This window comes from Corythoichthys intestinalis, chromosome 8 (assembly GCF_030265065.1).
Source record: "Corythoichthys intestinalis isolate RoL2023-P3 chromosome 8, ASM3026506v1, whole genome shotgun sequence".
In the NCBI taxonomy this organism is placed as follows: Eukaryota; Metazoa; Chordata; class Actinopteri; order Syngnathiformes; family Syngnathidae; genus Corythoichthys; species Corythoichthys intestinalis.
The window spans coordinates 39,352,697-39,371,785 of NC_080402.1; the positions used below are offsets into that span (position 1 = coordinate 39,352,697).

Consider the following 19,089-nt stretch of genomic DNA (forward strand, 5'->3'; position numbering starts at 1 on the left):
CAATGTGCTTTACGGCTAAACGCAATACGGGAATTAATGACGTAAAATAATCGAGGAGTACCCTGGGTTATTATCAGGTCGGAATTTAGCTCAAGTAAGTAATTTAATCTTTTTATCGTTTGATATCAATGAATTAATACAGAATACAAATAAAGTTAATATATGAACATTTTTAGTAAGTTTCATATTAATCCAAGCCTTCAACCTCATAGTATCTAGCTCATTAGCTCAAGGAAACAAAAATGTATTCTTTGGCTTTAAGCTAACCGAAATGTGCAACTGACACCATTCCCTTTAGAAACTTTGCAGTTATATCTGTGTGTGTCTCTTTTTTTTTTTTTTTTTTTTTTTTTTTACATATTCATTAAGGTAATCTTTTTATTATTTTTTTTGTAGCCTTTAAAAGAAGATGACTGAAGCAAGTGCAATGATCCAAGACAACCTTAACGATGGTAATGTACCGAAACATTGCATCTTATGCGTTACTTCAAATCTTAGTGTGTGACAACAATACAGTACTATATAGCAAATGAAACTTATATTACCATTTTCTATTCATGCTGTCCATGTGGTCTTATATATTTTAAGACAGCTCAGATCAACCAGAGCTTCCTTCACCCAAAAAAAGAAAAATGCCATGTGAGAAGTTTTCCTCTACCGATGCTGCTGACGTATTGAAACAACAGGTAATCCAGTCAGGTTAGGATAACCCTCCTTCCCCCTTCTATTAAAGCCAACAGTAGTTCTTCTTAATTCCAGGATGCTGGAGATAATAAGGTAGCCAGTCCAGCTGCACTCCAGTCTTCTGACTCCACCCTGCAGCTGTCTGTTGTAATTTCTGTCCAAAATCAGGCAGAGGCACATTCCTCATTTACCAAATTAGATGTCACTCCGGACAAAAATGTTGAGGAATCTATTGTGAACAAGATTGTTGATGAGCAACAAGAAGCAACAGTCACCCATCCTATCAGTGATTCCCAAATAAAGAGGCCTCCTGTAAGGGATGAAAACAACAGTGGAAAGGAAGAGGAAGAAGAAAAAATGACCAAGGAATGTGACAGCACACTTTCTCAAACATGTACTGATCAACACCAGGTGACTCCATTGACCTTTGAAGAAGTGGGTTCAACTGCCCTGGAAGATCAACAGAAGACAAAGGATTACCTTCAGTGTGATTTAGAAAGAAACCAAAACATGTACCAAGATGCACTGAGCACAGATGAAGACAAGGCAAAGCAAGAAGACAAAGCAGCAGTGGTAGGAGAGATAACCAAAAAGAGGAAAAGGATGGGTATGTATGGTCTGACAGAGAAGGAGCGAAGTCATATTTTACAGACAAATAAGGGTGTAAATGGACAAGGTATTGAGGAGTTTGAACCGCAAATCTCCATTCATAAAGTTGACAGTGAAGCATCTCTCTCACCACCATCAATGCTTCAAACTCCCGTGCCCTCTAATGCGGAAGCGAAGCAGGAAGAGATACTTCTCTCCAGTCTGGACAACACAGACAGGTTAGTCTCCCGATGTATTATTTTAATTACAGCTAACAATTCAAGTAAAAATATGAGGATTAAAGTTACTTTCTAAACGGTTTTATGACTGCAATACTACAGTATATACTGTAAGCATGAAAATGACAATGTGCAAGCTTTATTTTAATGTAATATTCGGGCAGTCCATAGATTGACCGGACTTGATTTGTGACCAAAGGACAATAAATGTGCAAAGTTGGGCCAACTGTCACTATGTGTGAAACCAACTTCATTGTTCAGTTTCATAGAAATTGTGTTTCAAATTTTAAATTACAATAAAATAATTTCTTTCTTCAATCTAAATGAACTAACATGTCTGATTTCCCTATAAGAAATACATTGAGACCATTTCATTTCATTTGCTAAAACACAGACAAGAAACAAAAGTCCAAATTTCTGCCACTCTCTCTGATGTGAGTGAGACTGTGTGCAAGCCAATTTGCCACACGACAATGGAAGAGGAAGATAATCTGGAAAAGCCATATCCCAAAGATGTTGACTGTGGATCATCAAGCCTAACTCCTGGTGATCTGGAGGTGCAGTGTGTTGTCATAACAATTGATGAGAAGATGTACCGTGATGACGCTGTGGACTGTGATGAAGACAGAGCAGGTGCATCATCTGCTAACACCCAGCAACAAGATGATGCTGTCAAACTATGTGAGGCTGCACCCTCTACTGGTTTGGAAGGGATGGACATGGTGAGTCGTCAGCGGGTGTTATCACTAGGGCTGTCAAATTTATCGCATTAACGGGCGGTAATTAAGTTTTTTTAAATTAATCACGTTAAAATATTTGACGCAATTAACGCATGTACGGAATGACCCGTCCGTGCGTTGCCTCAAACAGTTTACAATGACGCCGTTTGAGCACATTGAGAGCGAAAAGGCAGAGAAATGCAAGTGGACACAGGCGTTCATTGGAACGGGCGTTTTATAGGCTTAATGTGGAAATGTGAAGTAAGGTTGGCCAACCATGTTTTTGAATAATATCAATGGCTAAACAATTATAAGCATATTTTCGTTATTTTTTTTTAACGCAACCCTTCCAGATTCTTTGTTTAACCCATAGCAACGCCCTTGACAACGAAAATGCTTTTCTTCGGCAATCTTCGGAAATGACATCACACCTAGAAGTGCGAGGGAAGTCCGCCATAGAACAGTATTATTTGTTGCATTGTTTCTCGGTAAGATGCCACGGCGGTGTGTGGCGATGTTTTGTTCTCACTCTAACGAAAAGTTTTTTGAGTGGCCAAAGGATAGCAGGGCACGTAAATGGACATCTTGCGTTCTCACGAAGCGAATGAATTTCACGCCATCATCGGGTAGTGTTCTCTGCTTCAAACACTTTGAAGATGCCTGCTTCCTTAACCGGTCTGCATATGATCAAGGATTTGCCAAAAAGTAAGTGTGATTTTTGGATAGATGACTGATGACTTTGTCAAAGCAGAGCTGCAAACTGTTGAGGAATGTACAGTAGAAGCTAGCGACGTTAGCCGAAAGCCAACTCGTGGCAATAGTCGTGGCATAGTTGTTGTTGTGTTTGCTAGGATAAGCGTGTTTAAATTGTGCGTCATCTACGATCTTGTCCGAAAGGGTTAATCCACTGTCAATCGGGAAAGGGGTGTGGATGTGCATATAAGCAGGTCGGCGTTGCGGTAATTCATGGTCACGTTGCCGTAAGACACACACACCGCCGGTGAGTTTGTGCACAATTATTTGTATTTGTATTATGTATTTCCACCTTCATGCTTCAAGCATTGCATTGCATTTGTACGGTTCGGCGTTTCTTTCACGGTGATCGCTTGATAGCCTTCTAGTTTGTGTTTTACGAGAGCTGCTGACAGGTGACAACTAGCGTGTTGGCATTGAGTCAATCTCGCAGCGAATCAGCGAGCGGCTCAAGTCACGCAGTGAATCATGGGAAATGCAGTCTCGGGACAACACTGAAGTGGTGCTTTGTAATCTGTTCGCTTGTGTGAAAAAACTACATTTCCTCACGCCATTAGACGCCACTTCCTGCCGAGAGCCCTAAGCTGTGTTTGTACTGTTAGCTCCATGTGTTAATAAAGAAACAAAGTTGTCAGCACGTCGTGTGTTCGATACCTTTGTCAACAAAAAGCTCATAACAAGACACTATGCACAATCCGTTTAAGAGACGCTTGGACTGGAAGTAGTAGTAGGTGGTAGCACGAGGCAAGGCGGAGATTAGCGAGAAGCTAAACTTCGTGGTCGAATGTGGCGGCAGTCCGCTATTATTTTGTTTTCTTATTGTTGCCACAATAAAGTGGAGAAAGCCATCAACGACTCATCTCCTTCTTTCCCCCCAACGTTTTTATATTATTATTTTATATGCACCAGATCTGCCAAAATGAACATGAAGTCTGATTATTATTTTTTTAAACAATGTCATCAGATAAAAAAAAAAACATAAAATTATGTGTAAATGCCTGCATCTTCAAATCATGAAAATAATAACAGCCTATATTTTACCAATCTTGTAATCTCGATGGGTCTTGTCTCCATTCCATGTCAGGTAGTCTAGGCACATTGTTTGCATCCTGATTAGCGTCTGGCAAATACATGTTAGGTCCAACATAAAATTCCAACCTACTCTTCTTCCTCCAACTCTTCAAAAACTTGGATCTCCTCCCTTGCACTCGATCTATCGCTGTTTGAATCATTTTTTGAAGGGCTTTGTATTGCAGCCGTATGTATGGAGCGCTGCCATCGCTGTTCTCGGTGTGACTTATCACTTCCGGGTTCGTCCCCTTTCAGGCTCGAACTTCGGAAACGCGATTATTTTGTCAAATATACAACATATAAATTATTTTTTCATGCTTTCTTTGTTGGACAATGTTTAATTACTTTAATTGTGACCCTATTTGGCATGTTATGAAATTACTTCACATTTCTGCTTTAAGCTTTGGCAACTCTTTCACAACAAACATAAGTATTGTGGCGAATGATGAGGGGAAGAATGACAGGAAATGATCTTTTTCTTAACACGCTTACTTGAACACAGCGCTTGACATACTTCATACCACTTGCAGCCACCACTGACAGTCATGGTTGCCCAACTTCCCATCATGCATTTGGGCGGTACACTTTAGTCGCTACAGTATCATTTGTTAAGTGCGGGAGCAAGAGGGGATCCCAGAGTGGACACGCAGTGATAAAATGAGCAATCTTTTATTGATGATCACAAGGCTGTCGCGGGTGTGGCTCGCTGGGCACGGCGTTGGGGAGCTGGCGTAGGAAGAGGAGGCTCGGAAAGGAGGCAGGCGTGTAATCCGATGAGGGGCGCGCAGAAAGCAGGACCTGGGACGAAAGCATTGTAGTCGTAAGCCGGAGATCAAAGATATCATATACAAGGCGAGATACAACTGACGTGTGAAGCAGACAAGTTGATCGGGCGACGAGGTGGAGCGTCTGCTTGGCTTTTAAGGCTGGCTGATGTTCATTGCCCTCAGCTGTGGCCGCTCCACTCGTCAGACCTGTAATCAGCTAAAAACATGCACACCTGGTCAAGGTAGGACAGGCCTCAGGAGGGAGGGGCAGAGGCCCTAACAGGACCCCCCCGCCTACAGGCGCCACCAGGCGCACGACGAAGAACACCGGGATGGGCACGGTGGAAATCCCGGATGAGAGCGTGGGACAACACCCACCGGGCCAGGATCCAGGACCGCTCCTCCGGGCCATAGCCCTCCCAGTCAACAAGGTACTGGAGCCCACGGCCACGGCGGCGGACATCCAGAAGCCGCTCCACCCGGTAGGCCGGATGCCCGTCGACCGACAGAGGCGGCGGAACAGGGGGGGCCAAGGGACTAGTGGAAACCGGTTTCACGAGGGAGACATGGAACGTGGGGTGGACCCAGTAATGTGCAGGGAGCTGGAGACGCACCGCGTTGGGGTTCACCACCTTCGTGATCTCGAAGGGCCCAACGAACCGGGGGGAAGGCTTACCTGTGTTTCTACCAAAAAGTTCTATTTTGGTTTCATCTGATCATAACACATTCTCCCAGTCCTCTTCTGGATCACCCAAATGCTCTCTAGCGAACCGCAGACGGGTCTGGACGTGTACTGGCTTCAGCAGGGGTCACGTCTGGCAGTGCAGGATTTGAGTCCCTGGCGCCGCATTGTGTTACTGATAGTAGCCTTGATTACTGTGGTCCCAGCTTTCTGTAGGTCATTCACTTTGTCCCCCCATGTGGTTCTGGGATTTTTGCTCACCGTTCTTGATATCATTTTGACGCCACGGGGTGAGATCTTGCATAGAGCCCCAGATCGAGGGAGATTATCAGTGGTCATGTATGACTTCCATTTTCTAATAATTGCTCCCACAGTTGATTTCTTTACACCAAGCGTTTTACCTATTGCAGATTCAGTCTTCCCAGCCTGGTGCAGGTCTACAATTTTGTCTCTGGTGTCCTTCGACAGCTCTTTGGTCTTGGCCATAGTGGAATTTGGAGTGTGACTGACTGAGATTGTGGACAGGCGTCTTTTAATGAGTTAAAACAGGTGCCATTAATACAGGTAACGAGTGGAGCCTCAATACACCTCGTTAGAAGAAGTTAGATCTCTTTGACAGCCAGAAATCTTGCTTGTTTGTAGGTGACCAAATACTTATTTTCCACTCTAATTTGAAAATAAATTCTTTAAAAATCAAACAATGTGATTTTCTGTTTTTGTTTTGTTTTTTTATTCACATTCTGTCTCGCATGGTTGAGGTTTACCCATGTTGACAATTACAGACCGCTCTAATCTTTTCAAGTAGGAGAACTTGCACAATTGGTGGTTGACTAAATACTTATTTGCCCCACTGTATATATTGTTATATATTGTTATAACAAATACAGTACTTATGTACAGTATGTTGAATGTTTATGACCATCTTGTGTCTTATCGTTCCATTTTCAACAATAATTTACAGAAAAATATGGCATATTTTAGAGATGGTTTGAATTGCGATTAATTAATTTTTAAGATGTGATTAACTCGATTAAAAATTTTAATCGTTTGACAGCCCTAGTTATCATGCAAGTATCTGTGGTGGTGCTCAAGCATTTACAGTTTGGCCCCGGATGAGTACCCTTTCTGATGTTGCCCGGAGAGTTAATTGTGGAATTAAAATTTGATTTAAAATTTTGATTTTAAGAGTTTTACTGTTTACTGTTGTCACTACTTTAAATTATATTATTGTGAAAGACTGAGGGAAAATTATGACAACAAACATTTCATCTCAGCCACAACGTGATTATAACCTACACAAGATGGATGATGGGAACAATCAGAGATTTGTGCTGTTGATGGACATCAATCTAATTGGGGTAAAAAAGTTTTTTTTTTTAATTTTTGCACACAGGCTGTTCGTGATGATGGGCTTCATCTTTGTGCCATGAACAGAGAATAAGTCAGGCAGTGATAGTTCATTTTTAACTTTTTTTGTCATTTGTTAATATTTGAAAATTACAAAAGACCTTTTGACTTAAATGGGCATTTGTTTGAGTCCTAATGAAATTTGATTTTAAGAGTTTTACTGTTTACTGTTGTCACTTTACTTTTATATTATATTATTGTGAAAGACTGAGGGAAAATTATGACCACAAACATTTAATCTCAGCCACAACATTGTGATTACAACCTAAACAAGATGGATGGCCAATAAGGAAACTTTTAGAGGTTTGTGCTGTTGCTGGAGATCAATCTTAAATGGAAAAAAAAGTTGTTGTTTTTTAAATTTTTTGCACACAGGCTGGTCATGATGATGGGCTTCATCTTTGTGCGATGAATACAGAGCAATCGCATCCCATGAACTCAACTGACCTGCTTGGATCTGGGTGCTTCGATGTTCTCTCAGACTCACAGCTCAATAACATTACGTTACTGTAAGTATATAATTACTGTCAGAAATATACACACCTGATCAAGATCTTAACACCAGAAAAAATGAAAAAAGGTTAATGGAGTTACACTTGTATAGCGTCTTTCCACCTTTAAGGCACTCAAAGCGCTTTGACACTATATTCTAATTTACAGACTGATAATGCATCTAGATTTTTTACTTTTTGAACATTTGGATCTTAATGAAGTTAATGTAGAGCTACAATATGCACTTTTGTTTTGAGCAATAGTTTTAAACTTTTGACCATCTGATAAACTGCCTATTACAGTTGATTGTTTTTCTTTTTTTAATAATCCCTTTTTCAAGCTGCTTTTTATGACATTCCCCCTTCTTGCGTTTGCATATTGTAGCTCTACTTAAAGATTTTGATCAGGTCTGTAAAAATGCGGTTGTCGTACACTGATGTTCTTAAAGTAAAGGATTAATTAGTCGTGCTTTTGAGGCTCCACATGCGTATATTGGAATCTGTCACTTGTTGCAATCCATAAAAAGATCAAAGTCAGTTGCTATTGTGGATGTAACGATACACCGATCTGGATCGAATTTATCGATTGGTTAGGCACAATGAAATTGAAATACAGTGATCCCTCGTTTTTCGCGGTTAACCCAGAACCCGCCGTGATAAGTGTTTAATGTATTTATTCAGATTTAGCGTTGGAAAGAGATACATATAAAACATGTTTTTTCACCCCCCCCCCAAAGTTTATAAATATATATATGGCGGAAAACACAGAGGCTGAAAAAGCGAGACAGAGTAGACATACGGGAACGAGCCAGCAAGTAGTCGTCCTCACTGACCAGACTTATGCGTCTCTAATATGACCAAAAATAGGATTAAAAGCTACATTGAATACACATTTACGCATTTATATTTTGAAATATTTTAGACAAGAAAAAATACAGAAGCCTCTGAAAAATAGAAATGATAACTTGATGTCAAATTTCCACTTTCTACATCAAGTTGTGTATATCAATCTTGTATTACATCTTCATGAATAACAAAAATGCAAACTAACAGAGGCACAGGACTAATATCCTTTTTTTATAATTACATTTTGACTCAGATTTGAAATGAAACAAGGCATGGGGGATACAGATGTCACACACTCACCTGTGCGTTAACACACAACACAATGAACTCTCATTCTCTCACACATACATAATATATTTTTATATTAAACCCCTGTCATGATTTTCATAGAATCATATAGCCAGATATGAGGCAATACACACCCTAGTGTATATATATGTATATACATACATATGGCGGAAAACACAGACAAGGCTGAAAAAGCAGTTTCTGCTCTTGAACCCCTCTTCAAAATAAACTGCCGTTTTTTTAAGCCAAAAGAACTGTTTTGTTTGATAGAAAAATATGTTTTACCATGGACACCCCCGTTTACAGACACCGTGCAACCGCTTTTGCTACAACCCAGCCGCAAAACAAAGGTAATTATATTTACTATTCGAAATGTCTCCTATTTTTAGCGTAGAATCATTAATTGATGTATAATATTTTGTTTACAAATATATACAGTGCCTTGCAAAAGTATTCGGCCCCCTTGAATCTTGCAACCTTTCGCCACATTTCAGGCTTCAAACATAAAGATATGAAATTTAATTTTTTTGTCAATAGTCAACAACAAGTGGGACACAATCGTGAGGTGGAACAACATTTATTGGATAATTTAAACTTTTTTAACAAATAAAAAACTGAAAAGTGGGGCGTGCAATATTATTCGGCCCCTTTACTTTCAGTGCAGCAAACTCACTCCAGAAGTTCAGTGAGGATCTCTGAATGATCCAATGTTGTCCTAAATGACCGATGATGATAAATAGAATCCAAATGTGTGTAATCAAGTCTCCGTATAAATGCACCTGCTCTGTGATAGTCTCAGGGTTCTGTTTAAAGTGCAGAGAGCATTATGAAAACCAAGGAACACACCAGGCAGGTCCGAGATACTGTTGTGGAGAAGTTTAAAGCCGGATTTGGATACAAAAAGATTTCCCAAGCTTTAAACATCTCAAGGAGCACTGTGCAAGCCATCATATTGAAATGGTAGGAGCATCAGACCACTGCAAATCTACCAAGACCCGGCCGTCCTTCCAAACTTTCTTCTCAAACAAGGAGAAAACTGATCAGAGATGCAACCAAGAGGCCCATGATCACTCTGGATGAACTGCAGAGATCTACAGCTGAGGTGGGAGAGTCTGTCCATAGGACAACAATCAGTCGTACACTGCACAAATCTGGCCTTTATGGAAGAGTGGCATGAAGAAAGCCATTTCTCAAAGATATCCATAAAAAGTCTCGTTTAAAGTTTGCCACAAGCCACCTGGGAGACACACCAAACATGTGGAAGAAGGTGCTCTGGTCAGATGAAACCAAAATTGAACTTTTTGGCCACAATGCAAAACGATATGTTTGGCGTAAAAGCAACACAGCTCATCACCCTGAACACACCATCCCCACTGTCAAACATGGTGGTGGCAGCATCATGGTTTGGGCCTGCTTTTCTTCAGCAGGGACAGGGAAGATGGTTAAAATTGACGGGAAGATGGATGCAGCCAAATACAGGAACGTTCTGGAAGAAAACCTGTTGGTATCTGCACAAGACCTGAGACTGGGACGGAGATTTATCTTCCAACAGGACAATGATCCAAAACATAAAGCCAAATCTACAATGGAATGGTTAAAAAATAAACGTATCCAGGTGTTAGAATGGCCAAGTCAAAGTCCAGACCTGAATCCAATTGAGAATCTGTGGAAAGAGCTGAAGACTGCTGTTCACAAACACTCTCCATCCAACCTCACTGAGCTCGAGCTGTTTTGCAAGGAAGAATGGGCAAGAATGTCAGTCTCTCGATGTGCAAAACTGATAGAAACATACCCCAAGCGACTTGCAGCTGTAATTGGAGCAAAAGGTGGCGCTACAAAGTATTAACGCAAGGGGGCCGAATAATATTGCACGCCCACTTTTCAGTTTTTTATTTGTTAAAAAAGTTTAAATTATCCAATAAATTTTGTTCCACTTCACGATTGTGTCCCACTTGTTGTTGATTCTTGACAAAAAATTAAAATTTTATATCTTTATGTTTGAAGCCTGAAATGTGGCGAAAGGTTGCAAAGTTCAAGGGGGCCGAATACTTTTGCAAGGCACTGTATACATATTATTTACGCGCATATTTTAAACTTTTAAACAAATTACATCGCAATGAAAAAAAGTGTCTGTAAATTAGTCACAGATATCTACCTCATAATTATCACTTAATTGTTGTTTTTTTTTTTTTTTTTTTTGTTACTGTTGCATATTCCCCGATATTTTAGATGATAAATAATCAAATCAAGCAAAGAAAAACATAAAATAAATAAATAAATATATAAAGGTTTAAAAGGTTAAATATATGAAAAAGAAAATCTCAACCACTCCTTGATGTCTGCGATTTCTGCATCGTAACCCTTGTTATATAGTGTTTTACCCATGTTTCACCCATAAAATCCCCCAAAAATCTGGCTGTGGCCATTCACAGTTGTGTCTTGACACTCGGTGATACATGCTACATGGAGGTTTTGGAGCAAAAGAAGGTAAGTACTAGAGCTGGGAATCTTTGGGCACCTAACGATTCGATTACGATTATGATTCAGAGGCTCCGATTCGATTATAAAACGATTATTGATGCACCCCCCTCCTTTTTTTTTTTTTTTTTTTAAATAAAGTTTTGTACATTAGTTCCAAAATTGTTCAAAAATACTCTCAGGCTAAACCAAACTACTATTTCAGTATCAAGTTAACATATAGCAGTAAACAAATATACAAAAATAACATTAAATAAAAAAACTCCAGTCCTCATTCTGTATCAGCAGCTTTAAACTACATTCAATTAATTTAATGTTGTGAATCAACCGTTAAAGTTGTTAAAATTGCTCCCGTTATTCCATAATTTCCCTTTTGTCTACTTTTGACATGTGAAAGTTTTAAAACTATTTTAAAGATAGATTCAAGTCAATATTTTACCGATTTAGGAGTATTTTAGATAAAAAGTTAATTAGGTTTGCTTGGAAGGTTCGCTACAACAGCATTGCAGGGAAGTTTACTGCTTTAAGATGGCGGCCGTTTACGAACGCCCGCATCTAGCTTTTTGCAGATGTGCTGCTACCGCTACAGAGTCTATAATCCATCTAGTCCTATATAAATGATATCTACCGTAACATTATGTAGCTTAGCTGTACTTGTAGCAGCTTATCGGCAGCAGTCAGGTATGTTGTTGTGTTTTTTTTATCTCGTGGCATGAGTTGAGCTAGAGCCGTGAGTTGAGCGTTGGCATTACCCGAGGGGCGGGTTAATGAGAAGCATAATGTTTAGCTACTCCCGCTCCGTTCCGTCCCGAAGACCGCGCGGCGCGCTGAGTGTGTTGTACTTCCGCTTTACTTGGCATATTTCAATAATCGGAATTTGGATGTTTGTGAATCGTTCTCGAATCTTCCACGGCCGAATCGCGAATAATCTAAGAATCGGAAATTTTGCACACCTATAGTAAGTACGCGATAATATCTCAGTAAAATCAAGGTGTGTTTAATTATGCCCTCTCACGCTCTCACCTCCAGTTAGGGTTTCGCTGTTTAAGCAAACAAAACATTTTTTTTTTAAATGCCCTCCTGTTCAAACTTTTTCTTCCCCCAGAAAATTGAGATTTTAAGCTTTTCAATGATGTATCACACATGCATATAGGATGATTTTGAAATTTGGCCAAATTGGGGGGTCTCAGAGCAGAACTTCAAGTCATTTGAGTGTTTTCCGCCATACATATATTATATACACACAATGATTTGCCAAAATAACTTTAACAATGATTGATGCATGCGGCGCTTTTGAAGTTCGTGTCTCCGGCACAAACATCTGTCAATCATCGTTAACTTTAACAAGCAACTCCAGTGCACGTGCACTGTCTGATGAACAACGAGCAGGGAGAGGGAGGGAGGAAGCGAGAGTGAGACTGGCTTGGGACAGCTCATCTGTTTATTTATTTTTTTTATTGAAAAAAAATCTGTGATGGACTGAGGGTGCGAAGTTTGAAGCGCGAAGTGGCAAGGGATCACTGTAGAGCAAAACGCCAAACATTGATCAATATCGTCATTGTTTGTTATACTGCACCCTTTATTTCAAATTAAGTTTCCATTCAAATGTCTGAAATGTTTCACCAACATAATAGTCAAAAACATCCAAATTGTTGCTTATATATGCAAATATCGCATGGTCCAAAAAACGGTTTGATGTGTAAAATTGGTGTTTTACACCCGTCAGTTGCAAGAGACAGTTGAGAAGAAAGAGGAATAATTAGTACCGTATACTAGTATATATTTGAAAGGTATGGAACCCCAAAAGAGTGATGATGAAATAAATGAAAACAACAATTTGAAATAAATACCATTTTGATAAATAACAGACAAATTATGGAGTATGACCCTTAAATTGTAAAGTAAGGTAATATTATAATCATATTTGTCATTCAAATATTATAAAAACCATAAATTAAAGCCGACGTTCCACCATGTTTGCTGTTTTGAATGTTTACCAGCAGCGACTGCCCATGCCCAAAGTGACGTGTGCGAGTACTGACATCATCAGAGCGAGAGCATTCCATTCATATCGTTACAGAGCAATCCCCGCAATCGAATCGTTCCGTTTTGGAGGCCAGAATCAAAAGTTTGCGTCTTCGCCTTCCGATTTCGCTGTCACCAGGTAAAGGCGAGGCCATTCTGCAATACAGTCTTTGCGTTTTTGGTGGCGCATTGTCGCCATGTAAATGGCCCATTAGTCTAATCCAGTGCTTCTCAATTATTTTCTGTTACGCCCGCCCCCCAGGAAGACGTAAACGTTTCACGGGTACCTCCAACTTTCTGCCGCTACTGTAAATAGTACCATTTTTCTCTAAAATTATTATTATTAAAATTATTATTATACATTAACATTGTGTCCTTTTTATATTAAAGGAAAAAAATAGTAATATAGATCAACTTAGAATAATGTATAACTTTATTAACATAGTTTTGTTTGAGCGCACCATTTTGCCTGAATGAAAAAAAAGGCACATCCAAACTGTAAAAATACACGGAGGCTCCATTTTTTGACCATTTGATACCGAAAAAGGAAATTTTATAAAATCAATCAATATTACGAAATTCAAATTGATTAGCAACATTTACTTTCGAAGACAATATGCCAAATAATTTGACCGAAGAAACAAAAACGACAGTGTCGTTGGACAGAGGGACAGTTTGTATTTTTGCTGCAGGCAGTATCAGCTCCTTTGCTATGGTGTGGGGTTGTTTTGCACTGAGCATGCTAACAGTGCTCGCTGGTTTACTGATGTAACACTGAAAAAGAGGGGCGATTGTTGGCAATATTCGGCACGTTTTTGCTGAAAAACAATCAAGCGGCTTATCAATGTGATCAGGGTCTAATGTCTTTAAGTGTCTTAATGGATTTGGCTTCCCGCTGTCCGCTGCAAAAATTTTTAGACACAGTGAACAGACTGATCTTTCCTCGTCGCCTACTGTATTAAAAGTCAAAGCCAAAACCAAACGCTACATACGCTTCGTCATACGTATATCCTCGACTAGTTCTTCATATCTCCAGTGCTCTTTTCTGTGTGCTCGTTTGGTTCAGAAATACTGCACTCACTCTGAAAATGAGAGCGCCACTGCCACCCACTGACTGGGTGTGGATGGAAGCACACTTTATTCTAGTACGGCAAAAAAGTATGTTTCCCCGAGGTCACATGCGCCACCCCCGGCATGGCTCTGCACCCCTGTGTGGGTCGCGCCCCACTCTTTGAGAATTACTGGTCTAATCAATTGCTGTTGTCTGAAGTAAACATTCAAACAACTCCTGAGGATATACTTCTAACTTTCTCGGGAGTTGGTTAGAGATATTTTAGACCTTGCTGATTATGTGGAAGTGGGACCTTCTAACCAAGTATATGCAGTGTGCAAAGGAGTTTAGTGAAGTTGTTGGCGTCATTTCGGCTCTTTGTTGCTGCACTTTATCATGAATTTATCAGCGAAACTGTCACTAGTCTTCCATTTGTTTGACCCGACTAAAAGGAGTGCCACCTAGTGTGTCAGAATATGTTTACTAGCTCCGTATTGATCATTTATTATTTTTTGGCTTGATGTGCTGGGTAACCAATCTGGTTTTAGTCCCGCCCACTGACTTTGATGGGTGAGTTTGAAAGATAAGTAAAATTCATGAAGTGCTGCAACACATATCCATGAAAAATTAAAGAGTGAAATATATATATTTTTTTTCAATCAATGGACTAGTATTTTAATGAATTAATGCCGCATTTAATTGTTTTTCTTTATTTAATTCCAATTTTATTTTATTAATGACTAGTTTTATTTATATATTTCATCCTGTCTCATTTCGTCCTTCATACTCCTCTAGTGAAGATCAAGCTATAAAGGAGAAAGCTGTTAACCCCTCAGGCTGTGAAGATGCCTCAGTATTGATGTGTGGACTCATCAAGGAACTCTCTTTTCTAAAGTTTGTCAATCTCAGTCTTCTATTTTTCTGGTTTATCATTTATTTGTAGATTAATCCAAATCCATTGTCTTCCAGTCGAACCGTTATGGCTGCTCATCGAGAGATTGAGAATATGCGGCGTGCCAGCAAGAATTCAAGGAATTTACCTCGCTGAGATTTGGCCCGCGTATATGAGATGCTAAGTTTGTCATCATAAGCATTTGTTGTTTCGAATGTTATCGAGCAATTTGGCAGTAAATTGTTTTGTAGCACAAATTCCATTTTGATGTTGACTTGTTACTGATTATTTCTCCAGGAGTGTCATTCTTTCACATAACGGTACTTTAATACAGGGTCACTGTGTCAAGATAAAAAAAAATAATAATAATTTTTTTAAACATTGTCGCAGAACACACGTAGTTCACTGCAGTGTTGACTGGAGGAGCTACTCTGTCATCTTTTAAAAAAAAAAAAAGCAGAAATCTTTAATGACATTTTGAACTTAAAAAGTACCCACACCAGTTTTGAATCGCTCCTATTACACATAGCCATATGAAAACAAAAATTTAAATTTATTTCTCTGTTGCCCGCCTGTGCGTTGCCAGGCAATGGTCATTCTAGCAGGCAAAATTTTTATTTAACAAATTAGATGACTGCTGTGGTCAAGCTTGCTTTATATGTCACCAATACTGTAACAAACTAAGACTATGTTGTGCTGTGTTCATTGTTATGTTCCTATTAGAGGGTTTACAGCAAGCTTCTGTTGGACTGATCGCTGATATTTCAATTATTTATAATTGTCAAAGCATGCCCTGACATTGACTGGCGTCCAGTTCTTTGTTATTATTAAAAAACAACAAAAAACAAAGTTTCATTAGTACTTTTCAGAATTTTTATTGTGCGTCAGATATTACAGCGATATACTTTGACAGCAATTGTTGCCAGTGGGGCAAAATGGGGGAGTTGATTGTTAACCTAAGAACATGAGTTACCATTACGAATGATTTACAGTACAAATGCTTCCATGAATTGATGATGATGATGAATGATTTCGTCCAAATGACGAAAAGGGTCCTATATCCTAACACGAGTCGGCTGGCTAGATCCTAAAATATGTAACAGGTATCCAACAGGTATCAGCCAGCCGTTGTCTAACATTAAAACCACAAACATGCCAAATTAAGAGAATGCACATTTGTTGAACACGTACATGAACGAAAGTAAAACCTATTTACAATCAGCGTTTTGTGAGGTCTGAACTTGGTGTGCGTTGGGAATTAGGAGCCATCAAACTTGGGGCAAAAACATTTGGTGGTGTGGGTTGCCAGTGTGTCCACACAGCACAGCCTGTTAGAAGTGTACCGTTGTACCACCGTCGTTTTTGTAAAAAATTGCAACGCACGGTCTTTGGAGTTGGGAGGACTCTCTGCTTATGTTTGGAGGTAGATTTGTGTCTTTATTAGTCAATAATTTTTTTTTTTTTTTTTTTAAAGTTTGTTCAATCAAAAAAACATAAATATTGCTTCAATCAAAATATATATTTTCAATAAGAAAAAGTCACTTTAAAAAAACGTTTTTGAATGCAAAAATGACCAAAAAAATGCATTTGTAAACTTTTTCTTTGAATTTTTTTTTTTGATTGACGTCGTTTTTTTTTTTTTTTTGGATTGAAACATCTTTGCTAGGACATTTGTGTCTTTATTATTCAATCAAAAATAAGATGCTTCAAACAAACAAACAAATATTTTCAAAAGAAAAATGACTTCAATCAAAAAAAAAAAACTATAATGTAAGTAAATTACCTTGATAGAATATCACAACATATTGTTTTAAAGTATTGAAAGAATAAATATGAAATTTATGAAATATTTCTCCATAAAATTCGCAGGCGATGTATAAATGGACAGACACTGCTTAGGTTTGAATGAAGACAACGAACAGTTGGTTACTCAAATACATACAATATGTTCAACTACAAGCATTTAAATATTTGCTGTCAATGTCTAAAATGTAACAATTTCAAGCCTGATTACTATTATGTATAAATGCATTTGTTCTACAAGTGGTTTTATTTTATCAACAATGTATACATCTGAAGACATTTCAACCCTAAAATGAAGTACCAACACTCATTTCCACATTATGATGTTACCCTAAACCACTTTTTTTTTTGTTGCCATTAATCAGAATGATGAAAATAATAGAGGGACTGTGTGTAGTGGAACTCTCCAAGCTGCTGAACTGGAGGCTGCTAGCTGTCCATGTAACTGATAAAACAAGCAGCAGCTGATTGCAATCAACTCAAGACACTTGTAAAACACAAGAATGGTGAATTGGGGTTGTTTGGTTGGCATGAAATCCTGCAACAATGGAAGCCTTATGTGGAATAGTTTGGAGACCCCTGGTCTACTCGGACTCAATGTAAATCTCTTTCTGGACTTGGGCGAAGATCTACCGAATGTGGGTGTAATTCTGGCAGGTGAGTCTGCCAGGAATTCCAAGCAGACCCTCAAACATTTCATCATTGCCCATCGGAGCCAACTTACCACCAGGCTGTGATCGGGTGACAGTTCGGCTGCTCTCTCTTTACCCAACTGTACAAGACATTCTGCCGCAATTCCAATGACGTGCCTACAAAGTCAATCATCGAACTGTGGCTAAAAATGAAACATACATTATATCTTTAGTCGTCAAAAAGTAATGTAAAATTTACACCCCTTTTCTCTGGGAAACGGCATCCCTCTTTAAATTTAGCTTCGTATGTTTTTTTTGCACAGTCAGACATATGAGCACAATTGCAACTGCCCAACAATTCAAGGTTTCTGAGTGTTGTCAATTGAAATTCTGATGTCATGCTATCAGTTTCTGCTTTTTTCCCCAGAAAAGGGGGTGCTGTCAATGTGGGAATAGCGCTAATTGTGCAGTATATCTCACAGCATTTCTACGTATGTGCAAGACCATAAAAAGCAAACACTGAAGGAAAATAGAAGATAACTAGCAATAACCTTATAACCTTTCCAAAGGAAAGACCCAGGTAATAAAAATAATAATAAGTTGCAGAACAACACTATCTGGCTTTGCCAAAAAGGCAAAGACCAGATAATAAGAAGAAAATAACACCCAAGACATTCTGCACTAGTGGTGATTACTACTACCGTAGTTTGAGAGTATTAGGGTCGAACTAGAATTAACTGACTTACCAAAAAAAATTAAACTCTCAAACTTAGAACCATGTCGGATTGCAATTTCAAGGTTGGACTTAAATGATTTACAATCTTTCAGATGTACTGTTGGAAAAGTTATAGTGGTGCCACATGCACTCACAACAGGGTAGCACGTTGTGTGCTTTGGCATGTGTTCAAGACGTGTGATCGAAAAGGACTGTAATTTTGAAATTTTCCCTCTCGGAGATCACCAGATGCCTTTGAGCCTGTCCAGTCACCTACCGCATCACTCGAGAAACAGAGAGGTTCTCTATTATCTTCTTCATCAATCTGACTGGTGTCGGCATCTTTAGTTGAGCACCATCAAATGCATGAAAATGGTGGAAAATTTTCATATTTAGTTTGATGATTAACATTGACATTGGTTAAAGCTGAGTTGAGTTGATTTTAAATACCCTGCAGCTCGAGAAGGAAATCTTGAAAGAAGTCCTGTATCTGTGTCTCTGTCCTTCGTTTTACTGAACCACTCTCACTCATCACGGGAGACAGGCTAGAGATGATATAATTCCAATCCACCTTGGAACAATAAAGTACATTGGGCTGGTTAGTGTGGATTGCATCTTGGAAAAGAAGACGAGCAAAGTTAAAACGAAATACGTTTACTAAGCACACCAATCAGACACCAATCAGTATACAGTGGTATGAAAAAGTATCTGAACCTTTTGGAATTTCTCACATTTCTGCATAAAATCATCAAATGTGATCTGATCTTTGTCAAAAGAACACAGAAGAAAAAACAGTATATTAATAGATCAAGTACACCCATTTAAACGCAATAAATATTTACTCAAATTCAAAAATACTTAAGAAATCACAACTAAAAACAATATACCATGCCTCGCAAGTAAAAGACAACGATATTAATACCGCACAGAAACACAGAATAAATTGAATGTGTTTTTC

The 19,089-nt window shown here is 38.9% G+C and overlaps 1 protein-coding gene across 4 annotated transcripts; it reads left to right on the forward strand.

Moving 5' to 3' along the window:
- The first annotated feature begins 44 nt into the window (after window positions 1-44).
- On the forward strand, window positions 45-15,884 carry LOC130920613 (uncharacterized). Of its 4 annotated transcripts, XM_057843954.1 has the most exons (10): window positions 45-94; window positions 397-452; window positions 589-686; window positions 760-1,291; window positions 1,400-1,511; window positions 1,906-2,233; window positions 6,778-6,861; window positions 7,286-7,419; window positions 14,885-14,983; window positions 15,059-15,884. In XM_057843954.1, exons 2-10 carry the CDS (start codon window positions 410-412, stop codon window positions 15,135-15,137), a joined length of 1,509 nt encoding a protein of 502 aa, XP_057699937.1. In that variant the 5' UTR covers window positions 45-94; window positions 397-409; the 3' UTR covers window positions 15,138-15,884. The 4 variants fall into 4 exon arrangements, with proteins under 4 accessions (XP_057699937.1, XP_057699934.1, XP_057699935.1 ...); XM_057843951.1 differs by having other exon boundaries at window positions 760-1,511; window positions 15,059-15,879; XM_057843953.1 differs by having other exon boundaries at window positions 61-94; window positions 593-686; window positions 760-1,511; window positions 15,059-15,880.
- The last annotated feature ends 3,205 nt before the right edge of the window (window positions 15,885-19,089 follow it).

Bases quoted from the DNA above. Each gene is read 5' to 3' on its own strand.
- LOC130920613 (XM_057843951.1), top strand. From the start codon at position 410: ATGACTGAAGCAAGTGCAATGATCCAAGACAACCTTAACGATG. The intron at 6,862-7,285 runs GTAAAAAAGTTT...TTTTGCACACAG, and splicing joins TGGACATCAATCTAATTGGG to GCTGGTCATGATGATGGGCT. The intron at 7,420-14,884 runs GTAAGTATATAA...ATACTCCTCTAG, and splicing joins CTCAATAACATTACGTTACT to TGAAGATCAAGCTATAAAGG.